At 39.9% G+C, this 16,713-nt stretch overlaps 1 protein-coding gene across 1 annotated transcript in view; it reads right to left on the bottom strand.

Annotated features, from left to right (window-relative positions):
• Window positions 1-2,941: 2,941 nt before the first annotated feature.
• Window positions 2,942-16,713, bottom strand: part of LOC143124727 (eukaryotic translation initiation factor 3 subunit A) — a 35,583-nt gene continuing 21,811 nt past the window's right edge. Inside the window, exons 6-15 of the mRNA XM_076286437.1 lie at window positions 16,060-16,268; window positions 15,442-15,613; window positions 13,620-13,724; window positions 8,733-8,831; window positions 7,801-7,917; window positions 6,617-6,802; window positions 6,042-6,389; window positions 4,169-4,273; window positions 3,348-3,461; window positions 2,942-3,172 (exon numbers count right to left, since the gene is read on the bottom strand). Coding sequence (XP_076142552.1) covers window positions 2,942-3,172; window positions 3,348-3,461; window positions 4,169-4,273; window positions 6,042-6,389; window positions 6,617-6,802; window positions 7,801-7,917; window positions 8,733-8,831; window positions 13,620-13,724; window positions 15,442-15,613; window positions 16,060-16,268 — 1,686 coding nt within the window. The remainder of the gene's footprint in view (window positions 3,173-3,347; window positions 3,462-4,168; window positions 4,274-6,041; window positions 6,390-6,616; window positions 6,803-7,800; window positions 7,918-8,732; window positions 8,832-13,619; window positions 13,725-15,441; window positions 15,614-16,059; window positions 16,269-16,713) is intronic.

The raw sequence follows: 16,713 nt of genomic DNA on the forward strand, positions 1-16,713 counted from the left end.
TAGTGGTTCAAGCTTCCCAGTATCTGTGTTTATGTGAAACCCATGGTCAAGTAGACTTGGGATCTCTGGGTAATGCTCATGGGCCCTCTTCCAGATGCACACTTGAAAGTTCGTACGTTTGATGTGCTGTTTGAGGACCCTCTTGCATGGTGGGAAAGTTGATAGGTCAATTGAGAGACCCTGAAGAACCTGAAGGTTTGACCCACACATCTTCTTTATTTTAATTTCTCTTGCTTCATCAACGCTTTTCACTCTGCGACTAAATCCATACAGGCGGCAGGTGAACTCCTCAACACCATTGAGGAGCTGTTCATCAAGATCCCATGAGTTTCCTACTTCTGCAAAGACTTGAATGAATTTTGATGTTTGATTCAGTATATTCATTGGTCGCACCTTTCCTTTGCCTTTGAATGCTGACGTGCAGTCAGCACCAGTGAAGGCATGTAGGGCCAGAAGAGCTGCAATGTGCTCCTGCGAATAATCTTCAGCCAGCAGGTTGATGTCAATTAGTCTATCTCCCATGTCAAAGATGATGTTGACAGTTGATGACTTGGCATAATACAGGAGAATGAAGAAAATGTCTGAGTCTTTTGCTCTGACTCTAACTGTCCTGTTGTGAGGCATTTTAGTCTGGATGTAGTGCATGTAAATAATCACCCTAACATCTGTTTCTTCATGTTTTGAGCAGATCTCCGGGAGAAGTTCCTTCGACACAACTCCAGCATTACATTCTACCCTGTAGGCTTGACCAGCCTCTATGAAAATGACAGGCCTTCGGAGGACATTTTCCATCATATCTTGGGACCTCCAGTGATCCAGTAGTAAATGAATGAGTGCCTTCTTGTTTTCATCGTTTGTGAGAAAGGCCTTCCAATCAGCGGGGCGATGAACATTCAGCCCATTCACAATAAAACGTTCACCACAGCCTCTGTGATCTCTCTCAGCAGATTTTGGTGAATGAAGACGGTTCACGTAAGTGTCTGTGCTGAATATTGTTTCAGCTGATGCAGGTAGACTTGTTATTGTTCTCTCTGATATTGCCTTCATTGTCTGGGGTACATCACGCATGTACAATGAGGAATTTCCATCCTGAATGAGAGCACATTGGCCTGGAGGAGGAAGCTGCACATTCTCAGCATCTTTGATCATGTGGTTCATGCCTTTTGCTTTGTTGTTTTTTGCAAAAAAGCCATCAATTGTTGAGATGGAGTATGGTGTCAGGGTTAGGGGATAGGTCATAAGGTCAGCAGTGCTTATTTGTGCCTTCAGTTCTTGTGATTTGATGAAGATCTGAAAAAGGAACCCACTTGTAGCTTTGTATTGTAGCACTTTCTGGTTCGATGCCACAAGCGTCCTTTTTGGTGCAGTATCACAAGAACTAAAGGCACAAATAAGCAACATTCACAAGTCTACCTGCATCAGTTGAAACAATATTCAGCACAGACACTTACGTGAACCGTCTTCATTCACCAAAATCAGCTGAGAGAGATCGCAGAGGCTGTGGTGAACGTTTTATTGTGAATGGGCTGAATGTTCATCGCCCCGCTGATTGGAAGGCCTTTCTCACAAACGATGAAAACAAGAAGGCCATATGAAATGGTAATGCCTGAAAGTGTCTGAATGCCAACCAGGAGGCTAGTATTTTCGGATAGGCTACAGTGAATAGCTTTGGACATAGCAGCTGTTGTACACTAGCTAGAAAGGTCACCTTGGACTTAAATTGAAGCTCATGAACTTGGGTAGTTTTCTATTTACATTTGAGGGACTAATGCATATCATAACAGAGTTGAAAATGATCAAATTTGTGGACAATTTGTCAGGCGGACAAGCATTTTTTGGGCTTTTTGGGTAGGTTAAAGATGATATTTGACAGAAGAAAAGCACCAAGCCCTGAAACATTTTTCAGGTTGGTTCCCCTATGTGACAGGGTGATCCATGTAAATTTACAGGGTTCTAGGACCATTTTTGCAGTTGCAGTACCTTAATATTTACAGCTATATTATTTCGCCTGCAGATTTTCCTTAAAAGATGTTTTTTTGGGCCCTGAGACCAAACGGGGCCGAGTTGAGAGTTGTCCCTATGAACTCGTTATGGCCCAGGGTATAGGCTAACAGGAAATTATATGAAAAAAACATAGCAAAAAACATCCTGAGGGGTATACGTGGCTCCCGGCCTATTAGGAGTCCTCTTGACTGTCCCAGACTTAGGTGCTACTTTTAGGTCTAAAATGGTTTGTGAATTACTCCTAGTCAAATAAATTAGGAGTTCTTAATTTATGAGTGACACACCCATTATTTTTAGGAGTTGCTCCTAAATTTGCCAGTTAGGAGATACTTTTAGCCTTAAAATTCTTTGTGAATACAGCCCCAAGACTTTAGATTGGCTGTCAATAGGGATCTCATCCCTGGTCAAAAATATGCAAGCCCATAGCCCTTAGTTTATCAAAAGAAAAGATCATAATAAAGAGTTAGCATGAATCTAATGAGTCAAAGTGTGTGAAAAATGTGAAATATAAAGTTTTTTTTTCTTTTATTTGAACTGAATTTGAGCATCCATAGTTAGATGTGAAGGGGGGCTCTTAGTAAAAAAGGTTGGGAATCACTGGTTTAGGAGAAGCATTTCAAAATTGGTGGTGTGTTACAATGCATGAAATCCCAATTACCTCACTTCCTGTTGGGTGTGGCTAATCCAGTGTGCATATGAAAGTTGTTCGTCTCGAGTTAAAGACACCTACCAATTTTTGTGTGTACGTGAAACTATATGCCAACCATGAGACTCCGTGACATAAGGGGGCGCTAGGGGGTCCTTGGGCCACGTGCAGGGCCTAGTCTTTGTCCGTAAGTGTAAGGAAGTGTTATATGACTCCTGTCAAATTTAATTTTTCACCCATGGGAACCACCTCAAAAAAGGCAGATGGAGACAAATTACCGTAATAATAACTCTAATAGAAACAATAGGGGTTTGCACCTCTGGTGCAGGCTTTAACCCTGCACCCCCTGTGCTCAGGCCATAACAAGATGGGGAGGGGGCTGAAATTCAGCCATTTTACCTCATAGATGAAACTTCGAGCAGCTGTGATCTTCGAAACAAAGTTCTCCTTGTCCTCCAGCATCCTAGACATCCTCTGCTTGTGCTCCAGGGCCTTTTCCCGCTCAATCTTCATGTTGCTGATCTGGAGGACACCAATCATTCAAAAAGGATTTACCATTACACACGATTTTTATACCTGACCTTATGATCATTTTAAATATATCTGCTGGCTAAAGTTGCTCAGTAGCATGGCAACACTTTCTAAAAAAATGTGTTCTGTTGCCTTCATGCATCTTTCAAAATTGAAATGTTCTCACCCTCTCGTCCTCCTGTAGCTCCCAGAGTTCCATGTCTTTGACGCGCTGTTCCTCATAAGCCTTTTTGATGAGGGGAATCTCCTCCAACCTTTTAGCTCTCTCAAAATAGTCAATCTTTACCAAAAGAAAAATAAGATTTAAATAATAGATAAAAGATTAAATTAAATCAAACAAAAACAAGATGCCAGACAGAGCAGCGTGACTCGCCAGCGTACCAGTCACCTAGCAACATATATAACCTATATGGCTTGTCAAGATGCAGCATTAAGTGCCATTAACTTGAATGGGCCTTCAGAAGTCCAATCTATTTTTTGCTTTGCTTTGGATTCACATAGTCTCTTTGCTTATAGTAATGGAATTTCATTGAAAGTGAAAGTCAGCAAGCAATACACATTGCTATGGAACATCTGAAACTCATGTTTTACACACAAATAGACCTCGAAACAGTGACAAACATATTGTGTTTTCTCATTTAGGCAAGTGACCGTAAAAGCAGGATAATGTTTTGTTCGCTAGTCATTATCGGATAAAACGAGACCTTCATTTCTGACAATGACGTCGGGCAATACATTATCCCTTTTTCTCATACTTGCAAAAACTCTTTAGTCATTCAGTCACTATATGCATAGCAATTACCACTCAAGCAAAATAGTCCTACTTCAGAGCATGTCTGACACACAAGCTAAATTTAAGGTTGTTCCTTATGTATCTATCCTGGGGTAATGTTTGATGAAGGATCAAATATTCTGAGAGTAGCTCATATTAAGCTCAACTTAATAGGCCATAATAAGTAACTGCAACAGTGACATGACCATTCTTACTTTTTTCTCTTGGTTTTTAAGACGCTCTTGAAGTTCCTTTTTCTCCTTCTCCAACTGTTCCACCTGTTTGGCCATAATGAAGTCTGGGTCTAGTTCCTCCAGATCCTGTGCAGAAAATGTTCACATGTAAACACTTGTGTACCATCATATCTTCAATTGTGTTTCAGAACTGGATTTCCTTTTCTTTCCTGAAAGATTCCAAGGTTCCAAGTACAGTAGTCTCCAGAGCTTTTGATCCAATTTGTTTAATTAAACGTTTTTTTACAACTGGATTACTGGGCTTTCAAATACCTTGCTTAAATGGGATGTAAAACACACACAAGCCGTCAGTAGGTCTTTTGATAGTTATCAGATTGTTTTTTATGAAGGCTAGAGCCGCACCAGGTCATGTGATTTCTTGCCTAAAAAATCAGTTAAAATGAGTCCACTGTAATGTAGCTGTTCATAAAAATGGTTCCCAACATTTTGTTCTAAAAAAATCTTTAAGCTGGTTCACCAGGCTGGAAAGAGCAGTTTGGTTGCTTTGAAACTATATGTTGATCGATTATCGGCGCCTACTCCATCTCCATTAAGTATGTTCCGCGGGCCAGTATTTTTCTTAGCCAATAATTGGTGGGCCAGAGTATAGACTGCTATTAAATGCACCTCCGATGGATGGTCTATTAGTCCATACACGCATCCAATCGGAGAATGGATAAAAAATAACTTGTGAAAAAAATAAACCATGTATGGGATGGGCCCATTGATGGTATACTTGAGGAATTCATTTCACTTGATGAACTCTAAATGTGGGCACTACTACACAAGGCCCTAGGCTACAATAATTTTGGCATTGATGCACGGAGCCTGACTTATTCTAATTACTTCTTTGGATAAAGTCTTACTTTTATTGTTAAATAGGCTATTTGGTTGACACATCTCATGACAATGTTACAATGTGTATTGTTTGTCTACAAGAAATATTAGCATGCAGAGTGAGTAGCGAACTACAGGAGTTAGCTGGGAGAAAAATAGCTGGGCCTATAAAAAGGAATGGAAAGAAAATTTTGCGTTCATCTTACCCGGTTTCATAAATGCAAAGCCCTTGTATCTGATATGCAACAACGCTGTCGCTGTTTGAAAAGAATACCATACCGCACTATGAAACGGAGTGGCACCTTCAAGGTGGCCTATCCGCTCCAAACAGAGGCACAAAAGCGCAATATTGAAGCGCTGGCCTAGGGCTATGCACGGAGTAGGCTAGCATTTGTTTAAGCACCCATCCATGGTGTGATTGGTGAATAGGCTATTTGTAAATCAATATTGTAAAATAAAAGATTTTTTTTTAAAAATCAGACTGCCAGTGGCGGGCCAGCTTTGGCCGCCTTTTGCCGACCCATGTCATAGATTATAGCTTAAACTTGGTGTTTTAGTGATATTTTAATTCCATGTCGACTGAGCCGAGGGGGAGGTTTTTTTTTTCAGAACTGCGTTGGTGTTTATTATCTTCATGAATACAGGAGGAAGGCAGGCAGAAGCCTACTAGGTGTCTGGCAGTTTGAGAACAAGAATTGGTGCATCTAAGGGTCAAAATAGTAGCAGTCAAAGAATCGTTGATAACAGAACAAGTGACTGTAAAATTAAAAATCTTTGGCGGGTTGCAATTAAAAAAAATTATGCTTGGTCTTTAATCGCATTGCAATTAGCGTGTTAATGCTGACAGCCCTAGTTGTAACTCTGTATGGAACCCTGCGTTAAGCCTTTTAACTTAAAACTTAAGACCAATTTTTGTCATGTCTGAAGTGAAGTCATATCCAGATATCTATAAAAACCAGGTTAAGCAGCAAACATGTGTTTATAAATGTGTAAAAAAAATTAAATGGACTTCATGTACCTCTATGTCAATGTCCTTAAAGGCCTTAGCCCCCAGTTCAGTCTTCTTGATTTGCTCCAGGCGTTCTCGTACAGTCTTCTTTTTGATCTGCTCATGCTCTTGCATTATGCGCTCTTTCTCTCGTTCTTTGGCCTCCAACCGTAGACGTTCTTCCTCTGCTTTGCGCACCTTTTGCAGTTCAGCCTCCCGTTGCTCAAGCTCCTCCTTTTCACGTTGAATGTTTAGACTCTCTAAACGCTCCTTGCGCTCCTCAATGGTTTGCCTGCGGGCCAGGATGCGCTGGTGCTCTTTGCGAGAATTCTTCAGATAAGCTGCAATGGCTTGTTGGCTCTGCTCCTCTCGTTCTTGCTGTCAGAAAATAGTATGTTTGACTTTAGTACAAATATATTCATGGTACATGTATGATACATTTGAAAATATGCAATCTGCCAGAAGCAAAAAGAGTAATGATGACCAGTAGAAAAGAGTAATGAGCAGTGAAGAAAGTTCTGCATTTTATTCAGGATCAATAATATATCTATGCTTTTTATCATGCTTGAAGAAACAAATGTCTATACAGCTCAACGTATTCTCACCAGTATGGAGGCTGGCCTGATGACTTGGATGGCCTTGGCAAGAGAGGAAGACATAGCGGTGAGCTGGTTCCTAATCTGCTCTGAGGGCATGTTCTGGAGGAAAGGGCCAACAGGCGCATCTTCTTTTGTGGAATAGTTCAGATCTGACCCAAAACTTAGAGTACGAGATGTGTGATCAATGCGCACCTAACAAAAGACAAAAAACTCAGTTAAACGTTACCATCAATTCTATTGTATTAAGTACATATAGGGACATCTGAAAATATCTGTTGTGAAACTGTGGGCCAGAGAGTGTGTACTGAAAGAATAATGTTCCATTTAAAATGGGTGATGGACATATACTATCTGATGGACATATACTAGGGTTGGGCGATGTCCGCTTATTTGGCATTTGACAATGTGTACAGTAAAACATCGCAATGGACGATGATGTATGTCTGTACAGAAATAAATGTATAATTTTCTACATAAAACATAACATTACATAGTTAACAGCAAATTATAAATATATGGCCTGATGAAAGTGGATAGCAATTCATGTAGGGGAGATTTACACAATTGAATATACTGTAGTGTGATCATTCACACCAGTAGCCATCCTAGATTCTGCTCGACTCTCTCCACACACACAGAAAATGATGGCTTGTCATATGTTTCTATTTCATATATATTGAAATTCATATAAAGTGTATTTAGTTAATAATGTATAGTATTTTATAATCTGAATAAATGCTAGTGGCTCAACATATTTAGTAATTTGAATACTTCATATTGTGGCTTTAAAGTACCCTGCATAATGCATATGCATCCGTTCTAGGCTCAATTTAATTTCAAGGGAAGTTTTTGTTTTAGCCTATATTAAAGCAGAGTCTCAGTCTATAGAATTACTGCGTGTCTGGCATGTGGGGGCGTGGCATCACAATGGTTGCTTCCCATCGTGAAATCGGATGACGGATCACCATGTATGATGACATCGTCCATTGGCCCAACCCTAACATATATTCCACTCTATAATGGCACATTTGCTTTACATATGAACAAGACCTTGTGTTTACTGGTAATACACTTCCTTCATTTGAATGTCATTTAATTTGGGTTTTGACCATAGGAAATTGTGGGTCCCAAGGCATTTACACCCACTTTCTTTAAAAAAAAATTACTTTTGAGATTCTGTCCCATCATACCTGCAGATCGCAGTGTCTAGCAGCATCCACAATGGAACGTTCAAGCTGAAAGGCATCCACAAATGGCACAAGAGAGGCAAGACGACTGAACTCGATGCTCTGGTAGATCTGAGCAACCTAATAAACCATAAAGGAGAATATTTCAGAATATACATTATGAAGATTTAGGCGAGACACTGTAGCAAAACAAATACTTTATGAACACCATAAATGGTATCTAGAATTACACAAAGTGCACATACTTCAAAATGGAAAAATCAGCTCTGTACACATTTATTTTCCTGTCTTTCCATACCTCTAAATTTAGTTTGGAACAAAATTCTAACCATGTTTGGGGCGCCATTTCATTGAGCCATTTCATTCAGAATAAAAACAAATTTCACATGAAGTTTGGATGAGGAGCATAGGTGTTTTTGGCATTACATCAACGATTACATGGTTATTGTTCTTAAAATTGTGCATTCTTCACGGAAAATAAATAAGCCAATTCTAAGATTGTGTGGTGGATAGATTTTCCCAACTTCACTGAAACATGGAAAAATGCAGGAGAAGAATCTGACGCAATGACCCACATAAGCTACTTGACCAAAGACAACAAATACATGTTGAATTGTGATTTTTCCTCCAGTCCTCTTGTCTCAACAGCCCTGAACATTTATGGACACTTGAAATATGACAAAGTATGAGACAACACAAGGAGCTCTCTGGCACATTGAGCACACATCATGTTATACACAAACAGATCAGGTTTTTGCACAAACTTGTGACACTTGAAAGCAAGCTGCCTTGAAAGCAAAACAAGAGCATGTGAAATAGTAAGACGTGAAATTAATGTACACTAAAGTTGCAACTTTTTACTCGAATTAAGCTATTGGTACTGTGTATATATTTGAACTTGTTTTGATGACACAGGAAAAGAATAAAAGACTCACCTGTTGTAAAAGTCTAAGGATGGTATTGCTCTGTAGGTGGGGCACATACTGTTGAAGATCACACTCTTTCTCTGCTTGGTCCTTTATCCAGTTTAACACCTAAGAAAGACAAGATATGTAAATGCGGGCCAAAACATAATCGAGCGGTCCATTAATGTAAATTAATTCTCAATATTGCCCAATTACAACACTACTGCAATAAATCTTGGTTGCCATGTTGCATGCTCTTCACGTCCTTCATAACACCACATCACATGGTCTCCACCACAATAAATGTAAAAGGAAGTAACACCTTTACAATGAAATAAAATGAGCATCAGCAGACACTAATGGGTGTAGAGAATTAAGTTATTCATAGAGAATGGGGCTTGTTAATTTGGGATAAGCGGACACATTTCAGAAATCTCACAATTGACCTGCCGTTAAGCCCCGCCCCCCATTGTTGTGAAATTACCACTTCGCCAGCAAGCAGTACTTTGTGGGCAGTGGCAGACATTTCACAAATAATCTCAGACTTATTTTCTGGTTACAGTAACTATATCATTGGATTTTACTGTGTATTTTGAACAAAATCTAAGCAAGAAAAGGGCAAACAAATAAGATCAATATTTCTGCACGACAGTCTATGGGGTTTGCCATTCTGACTACCGTTTTCGGTGGTGAGCGACACAGACACAGGTGACTCAGAACCACTCACACCCCCTAGAGTTATGGCGGTGAAATGCACCGCAATGCAAAACCACTCCGACGCAGAACTTCGAAAGGGTCACGACGCCGTAGCTACGGCGTGGAGTTGACGGAGAAGCATAAATCAGCCTTTAGGCTACAGAAAGCAACGGAGGGAAACCGATAGGCTGATAGCCTAGGCTACAAACACAGGATCTATACTGTTCTTTCACAATTATTGGGTTGAAAACGCATAGTGGTGTCATGTAAGGACCCTGTTCATATGCTTTTTCATCTGATATCTGACACCTGACTCTTGACATCTGATGTCCTAATATGTACACCGTACATTTGAAAGTATTTCAGAGACCAGGGGTGGGTAGTAATGCGTTACAAGTAACGCATACGAGTAAAAAAGTATTTTTTTCAAGGTATGGCAACTTTCCATATTCCTTTTCCAAAACGGTACTTCTACTCTTATTCTAGCCTGGGTGTTCCCATGCTGCCTTGCGCGCGATTTGATTCACGCTGCTAAGGCAGCCTGGAGACCATGGAGCAAATTTTCGCCTGAGATAGGGGACCAATCACAGAACAAGGGGGAAAGCAAGACGATGATGAGCTATGCACAGACGCATTTGATAGACATCCGTGGCACCCAATAAACGGATCTGGGCATTTTTTTCAAATACGAGAAAATTAACGTTTGGTTCCCAGACCACGTCTCATTGAGAAGTGGTGGCGCTAGCCAGGCTACTCTTATTCAAGTACATTGGAGTTTATTGGAGAAGGCATCTCAAGGGAGAAAAGCGCACCTCTTCCTCAGTGCACAACGGCGTGGGAGAAAAGAAACAGGGCTTCAGAATGCATTGCTACAATTCCCTCGATTATAAAAGTAATGACTGGCCTATGTACCCTACTACACAGAAGTAGGGCTGGGCGATATGGACCAAAACTGATATCCCGATATTTTGGGGCTGATTGGCGATATACGATATCGATACAATATTGATATTTCAAACAGAAAGAGCAAAGTGCTTCATATATTCACTCAACACAACAATTATGACAACACAGCCGGTTTTAATTATATTCATTTCAGACTGGTCTAACAGAGCTGTGCAAAAAAGTGTAAACAATAACATAGGCCTACAATAGGCATAGGCTACAGTTGCTCTGATAAAGCTGTGCAAATAACAAGACCAAAAGTTGACCCTGACTGACAACGCAGGCCTACATTGTACTGCACAATGCAATATTTTAGGCACGAAAATATTGAAAAAACCTGCAGTTTTGTCACACAATGCAGTTTTTTTTTACCCGTAAGGCTTTGATAGGGCCTAGATGACAAGCAAATGTAGCCTATGATGGCCTAGACATGTTGCTATCAACAACAAAAATAGTTTTAAACAATTAGGCTACTTAAACAACGTAACTGAGTGACTCATCAAGAGTGTGATAGACGCTACCGTCGTTTTGTATGCGTTAATTTTTGCATGTTCCGGTTCGTAAGAAAAATCCCTATGCACGATTGAATGGGGTTTCAGAAATCATAAAAAATGATGCCCCTAACTGCTCGCGAGTCGCGAGCAAGCATTCATCAGTGTATTTAAATTAGCTAGGCTATGTACCAAAAATTACATTTTACCGTGAGTCGAAGAGCTGTAAACAGTGTTGTAACTTAAATCTGCGTGTACAAAACCGATTTTGATTTCACAACGAGAATTCTCAGTCTAGCCATTGATGTGCCGACGGAATAGGCATTAGCACCAACCTCTGATCAAGGTAAACAAAATCTGACTCTGTGTCCGTCATGTTTTAAAGTTTGTAGTGCTGCGAGGGAGAACGTGCACACGCAAGGGGTGCAGTTGAGCAGATCTGCGGCTATCTGAATGGTCTGAACACAGAAGAGCAAGTGGCTTTGATAAAATGGCCCATTATTTGACATAATACCGGTATTACGATATTGTCTCAACTACATATCGTTTTCAAAAATATATCGAACAGCTCAGTTAACGCAATGACAGCTGCTGCATCTTCTGGTGAGACTGCCAGAGTAGCAATGAGATGAGGTATGACATGAGACGGAAACTTTCGCCTATATTAATTTCTGGCCAGCATCGTTCAACAATCACATTGAACAAGGAAAGTAGGCCTACAACTTAATTTACAAGCAAAGCAAATGCACTGGAAATCGAGCACACAAGTTAGAAAAAACCTAGCATTCGTTTATGTAGCCTCAATGTTGCAGGACATGACAGTCGACCGTCTCATGAACAGATAGCCTGCTCTGTCGCTCTGTCTGAGTGGACATGCCTAGGCTATATGTAGCCTAGGTCTACCAATAATATAGCTAGTGTTTTTAGGTTACATTGTCTGTATGGTGAAGTTATAACCAGACTTCTAGCAAAGCAAAGCTGAAGAATCATCTGGCAATGGATTGGAAGTGACCGCTTTTCAATCCATAGCCACTTAATGCTTATTCTGGCTATGACAAGACAGTCTACAAAAGTGTGTCAAATATTTTGAATTGGGCTGTTAAAATATTTCTGCCTATATGACTAGCCTACAGAGATGGAGAAAAAGCACTTTTGTATCCCTTTAAAGGGCCATCAAATATATAAAAATCAAGTAACTGGTCACTTGAGTAATTTATTATCAAAGTACTTTTTTACTTGAGTAGATTTATCAGTTGGGAATATTTACTTTTACTCAAGTAATTTTTGAAGGGAGTAATTGTACTTTTACTTGAGTATAGATTTTCTATACTCTACCCACCCCTATAAAACTTTCTAATGATGACACAGCACTCAAAGAAATGTATGGGGTTGGTTCGTAACGCAAACATGGCAGTCGTCTACACATATCCTGCCCCTTCTGCCGACAAAAGTTGACAAGTGAATAGGGGTGTCACGATTCTCCAAAAACCTCGATTCGATGCAATTTTCGATTTTAAAGTCACGATTCGATTCGATTTGCGATCTTTTTTTTAATATTAGTATTAATGCATTCCTTATATGTTTACTCTTTTTGGCCTTTTCCTTTTCTGTTTCGGGGGGCTTTTATTTTGAAACCGCTTTTTATTTTGAAACCGTTCCAACTGCGAGGTTGTAATGTAAACAGAACCAACATTAGGCTAAAACAGAGACGTGAACATAGTGAAATGAAACACAGAATGATAATTTGATCGTTTCAGCACACTCCGAAGAGACGAAAGGTTAGTGTTCATGGAATATGTACTAATCAATGTGCATTTTAAGCCTTAAAGAAACTTTGTACTGTAACTAGATCATCTTTTCAATTTGCTAAGTTGAGTAGACTAAGTTAGTTTTAATTGACGTGAATGAACGAATACTTCCACACCGGTGATTTCAAAGTAGCAAGAGGGGCTTTGATTTTGGTAGGTTGATGTGTATATTTTAACTGGCTGCAGCCTAAAATTAGAGGAGTGTTGATGCTGCAGTTCAGCACGTGCGTGTGCATTTGTGCGTCTTGGCATACATGCTGGATGTGACATTGGGGGTGTGGCTGCATCGTCGATTCTACTTTTCAGTTCGAAGTTCGAGATTGAGATATAATTTCGATCGATTTCGATATAAAAACGAAATCGTGACACCCTTACAAGTGAATACATCGTGCCAATCGTGTGGTATGTTGTGAATACATCGTGCCAACCATGTGTCGTGATCTCACAGCTGGAGCGAGGTTGGTGTGTCGTGATTCGTGAAATGTGGCGCACACGCAGTTCTGCCCTAAATAGATGCCCGATAAGTGGCCACGTTACAATATGGCCGCCGAGTGGAGGGACATGCCTAAAAGGACTTTGGGTATTTGGGTAAAATAGGCTTAGCTGATGCAAAAATTATCCAAGGTGGATGGACCAATTTAGGTAGTAAGAATGTTTAGGTTACTGTAATTGCACGTAAGCAAAATGATAAAGGATTTAGCAAAGGAGTACCATTTCAGTTCAGCTAATTAGCGTCGCGACCGTGCAGCAAAAAAGGCTGCATATGGGTAGGTCCTGTAGTTCTTATAAGCTATGGAAACACAACGGCTGAAGGGCTGAATAGCGAGACTGTCCTGTATCTGTCCCCTTTACTCAACTTATTATAACCACGGCCCAGAACTATCGGTTTTAGAAATGCTATTTTTGCCCATTTTGACAGCACTAGCGCTCAGCACCACCACCTTTGGGGCATCACATTTGTAATTGAGATGACTTACCTTAGTTACCCTTCCACAAAGTTTCAGTGGATGGAAGTCCACCTCTAGCCAGTTGTACAGCTCTTTGACTTCTGGTACGATATACTGCAGAAGATTAAACCTCACCTGGGAGAAAAAAAGGAAAAGTATGCATGTATGTATGCACACACAAACACAAACATATATATTCTGATTTTACACATATATATATATATATATATATATATATATATATATATATATATATATGTATATATATGGCGGCCAGTGGTTAAAAAAATAACGGAGGAAGAAATGTCCGCTTGATTGGTGTTAGTGGCCAATGTTTGTGATAGTGGCATATGTTAACGAGTATATAGGCCACCTACCCAGACACATTTATAGCAGCAGAATGTACTATGTAGCATTTTAACTGGCAATGCTGTGCAATGCTGTTCAGACATTCTTAGGGGGGGGGGGGGGGGTCTGACCTAAGGAGCTAGGCTAGCATGCAGTAGCCAGAAAAGTTGTGGGTTCAATTCTTGGCTTCCACCATTGTGCATTTGAGCAAGGCACTTAACCCCAAACTCCTCCAGGGACAATAGACTTTGTAATATAATTTAAATATACAAGTCACTTTGGATAATAGTGCTAAATTAATAAATGTAAATGTAAATAAATGTAAATTTAGGTCTAGGAAGTCAAGGAAGATATATAGGTCTATGTATGAAAAAGTCTATAATACTAAAAATAGACACTTAAAACCATGTAACTATTGACCATTAAAAATAGACCTTAAAAGTGGTTATTTGTAACATGCTAATGTTTTTAAAGCCAAATTGCTATTATTTAAAGACAGGTTGTAATAGCCAAGTGGGAATTTATACTCGAAAGGCAAATGTTATTGAAAACGTCATTAAAGGAATGCATCACGGTCTGAAACATTCATTAACAATGTAACCATCCAAAGATACAGTTAGAACGGTGAAAACAAGAGCATATTAACAACAAGAACATCATTTAACAATTGTTTAGTTGAGGCATAACTTGGATGATTATAACAACGCATAACTATCCGAAAATGTTTTTATCACCAAATCCCTGAACTGTCCATGTTTGTGACAGACCAGTGCTAACGTTACCAGCTAGTCACGAGTAGGCTATTTGTCATACTTGCCTACGTAGCATTCAGTAGCCTACACTAGCCTTACCATCCTTCATTTTTGGATCTGGTCTTCCTGCTTTGATCCTTGCACTGTATTTGAATGTATAAAAGATGGACTTTGTCCTCTGATTCCATTGTACTGTTTATTTCAGGAGCAAAAAAACAAGCTTTCCGTTCAACACAAGATTCTTAGTTGTATGACTGCAGATAACGTTCTTGCTTGCAGAGCAGCTAAGCTGCTCATTAGTTCACCGTTGCCGCTAAAAACAGCACCCCCTATCGCAATTGAAAATTACTGTACGGAGGAGCTACCTCCCTTGGCCATTGAAAACGACGTGATTCACGAGCCGCTGGGGTCCGAGGCGTTTATAATGGACTTCAATGAGGGGCTTGAGGAGGAAGCTCCTCCATACAGTAATTTTCAATTGCGATAGGGGGTGCTGTTGGCTTTTTGACCTAGGGGAACGATTTTGTTCATTTAAAGTGTTCAAATAGTAATATATTAACAGTAATTCATCAGAATAGTAATTCACTTTATATATTTTTTATTTTTCTCTGAAATTTTAGGGAGGGTGTTCCTCCCTTTCCTCAATGAAGGAGCCTCCTCTGAGATATATATATATTTATATATATAAAAATCAGAATACACTTAAAAACCCTCACCGTCACAACTGTTTGAAGTGGTAAAATAATACTCACCATGTCGTTGATGAGACTTTGGCGGGTGGGAGGGGACTGGAGGCCTAAAAGTGTGGCTAGTCGTCTGTGTTTCTCCACTATAATACCATCCATATCCAGCAATCGTGCAATATCAGTCCTCTCAGGTGTAATGGGGATAGACAGGGTGGCCAAGAGAACTCTGGTAGACATTCTAAGGTAACAACCAATGTTTACAACAGATTATCTGCAAGGTCTTTATCCAGGCAAGACAAGTGACATTGAACAATAAAATAATTGTTTACAGCAGTTCTAGCCAAAAGATCCCATTGCCATCTTTGGAATGACATTCCTGTTCGAACACTACACAGCAGCAGGACAACAAAACGTCAAAAAACATTACGATGCTAGTAACATGACAGTCATCCATAATCATCTTTCAGGACAATTGTAAAGACTAAGATGGATAGAGACAATAGATCTCCCAACAGCATTTCATCAAATCTAAGTGTAATAGAATGGGGCATTGATTTAAGTCCCTTAAATCCTCTTATGTAAATGTAAGTGGGCATTGTCATTAGGGTAACCAGACAACCTTTTTTTCTCTCAGCTGGGTATTACAGGACCCAAGTCAATGTGGATTATGAATATAAATTTTACCTTTGCATCTCATCCTGTGTGAGGTTCTTGCGCATCTCCCTTGAAAGATGATACAGGCGGTGCAAAGTGCTGGCATGAAAAAGCGCGTTGCCAGATTTCCAGAATACAGTGGACACCTTGTTATAGTAGTTGGCCATAAGTTGAGGCTTAGGGGGCTTTTTAGACAGGGCAAAAAGGCCATGGATATCTTCTACAGCCTTAAAGGCTTCCTGCAAAAGACAAGACACATTGATAGAGATAGGTAATAGGGGTGGCACGGTTCATGAAAAAAAATCCGCTTGCTTGAGTTTGAGCTCAGAGTGGGAGATGAAACTCATTTTGAGAAAACAGCCTTGAAAGACAGCCAATGAGATTCCGTTCTCAGCCTAGACTCACCTTTGGTTGCTGATACAAAGGAAGTGTCTATATATGGATCACATAGAGTGATACAGGAAAAACAGAGCTTTCCAACAGTACTACACATGATATGTTTTGGATCATGGTCGCAGGAGTGCACGTAAGGTTAGAATATTAACTTTTGCTGAATTTAGGATAAATATACAGGCGCAAGTAGGCACAATTAATGAAATAAACACCTAAATGTGTAAATCGGACTTTTTTGTTGTAGTAGTGTGATAGAATACGCTAAGGTAACAAACTAGCTCAAAATCTCGA

Source organism: Alosa pseudoharengus, unplaced genomic scaffold, assembly GCF_046254945.1.
Source record: "Alosa pseudoharengus isolate Yale_2024_CS ecotype anadromous, Long Island Sound unplaced genomic scaffold, YU_APseudo_1.1 YU_APseudo_1.1_scf_15, whole genome shotgun sequence".
Taxonomy (NCBI): Eukaryota; Metazoa; Chordata; class Actinopteri; order Clupeiformes; family Clupeidae; genus Alosa; species Alosa pseudoharengus.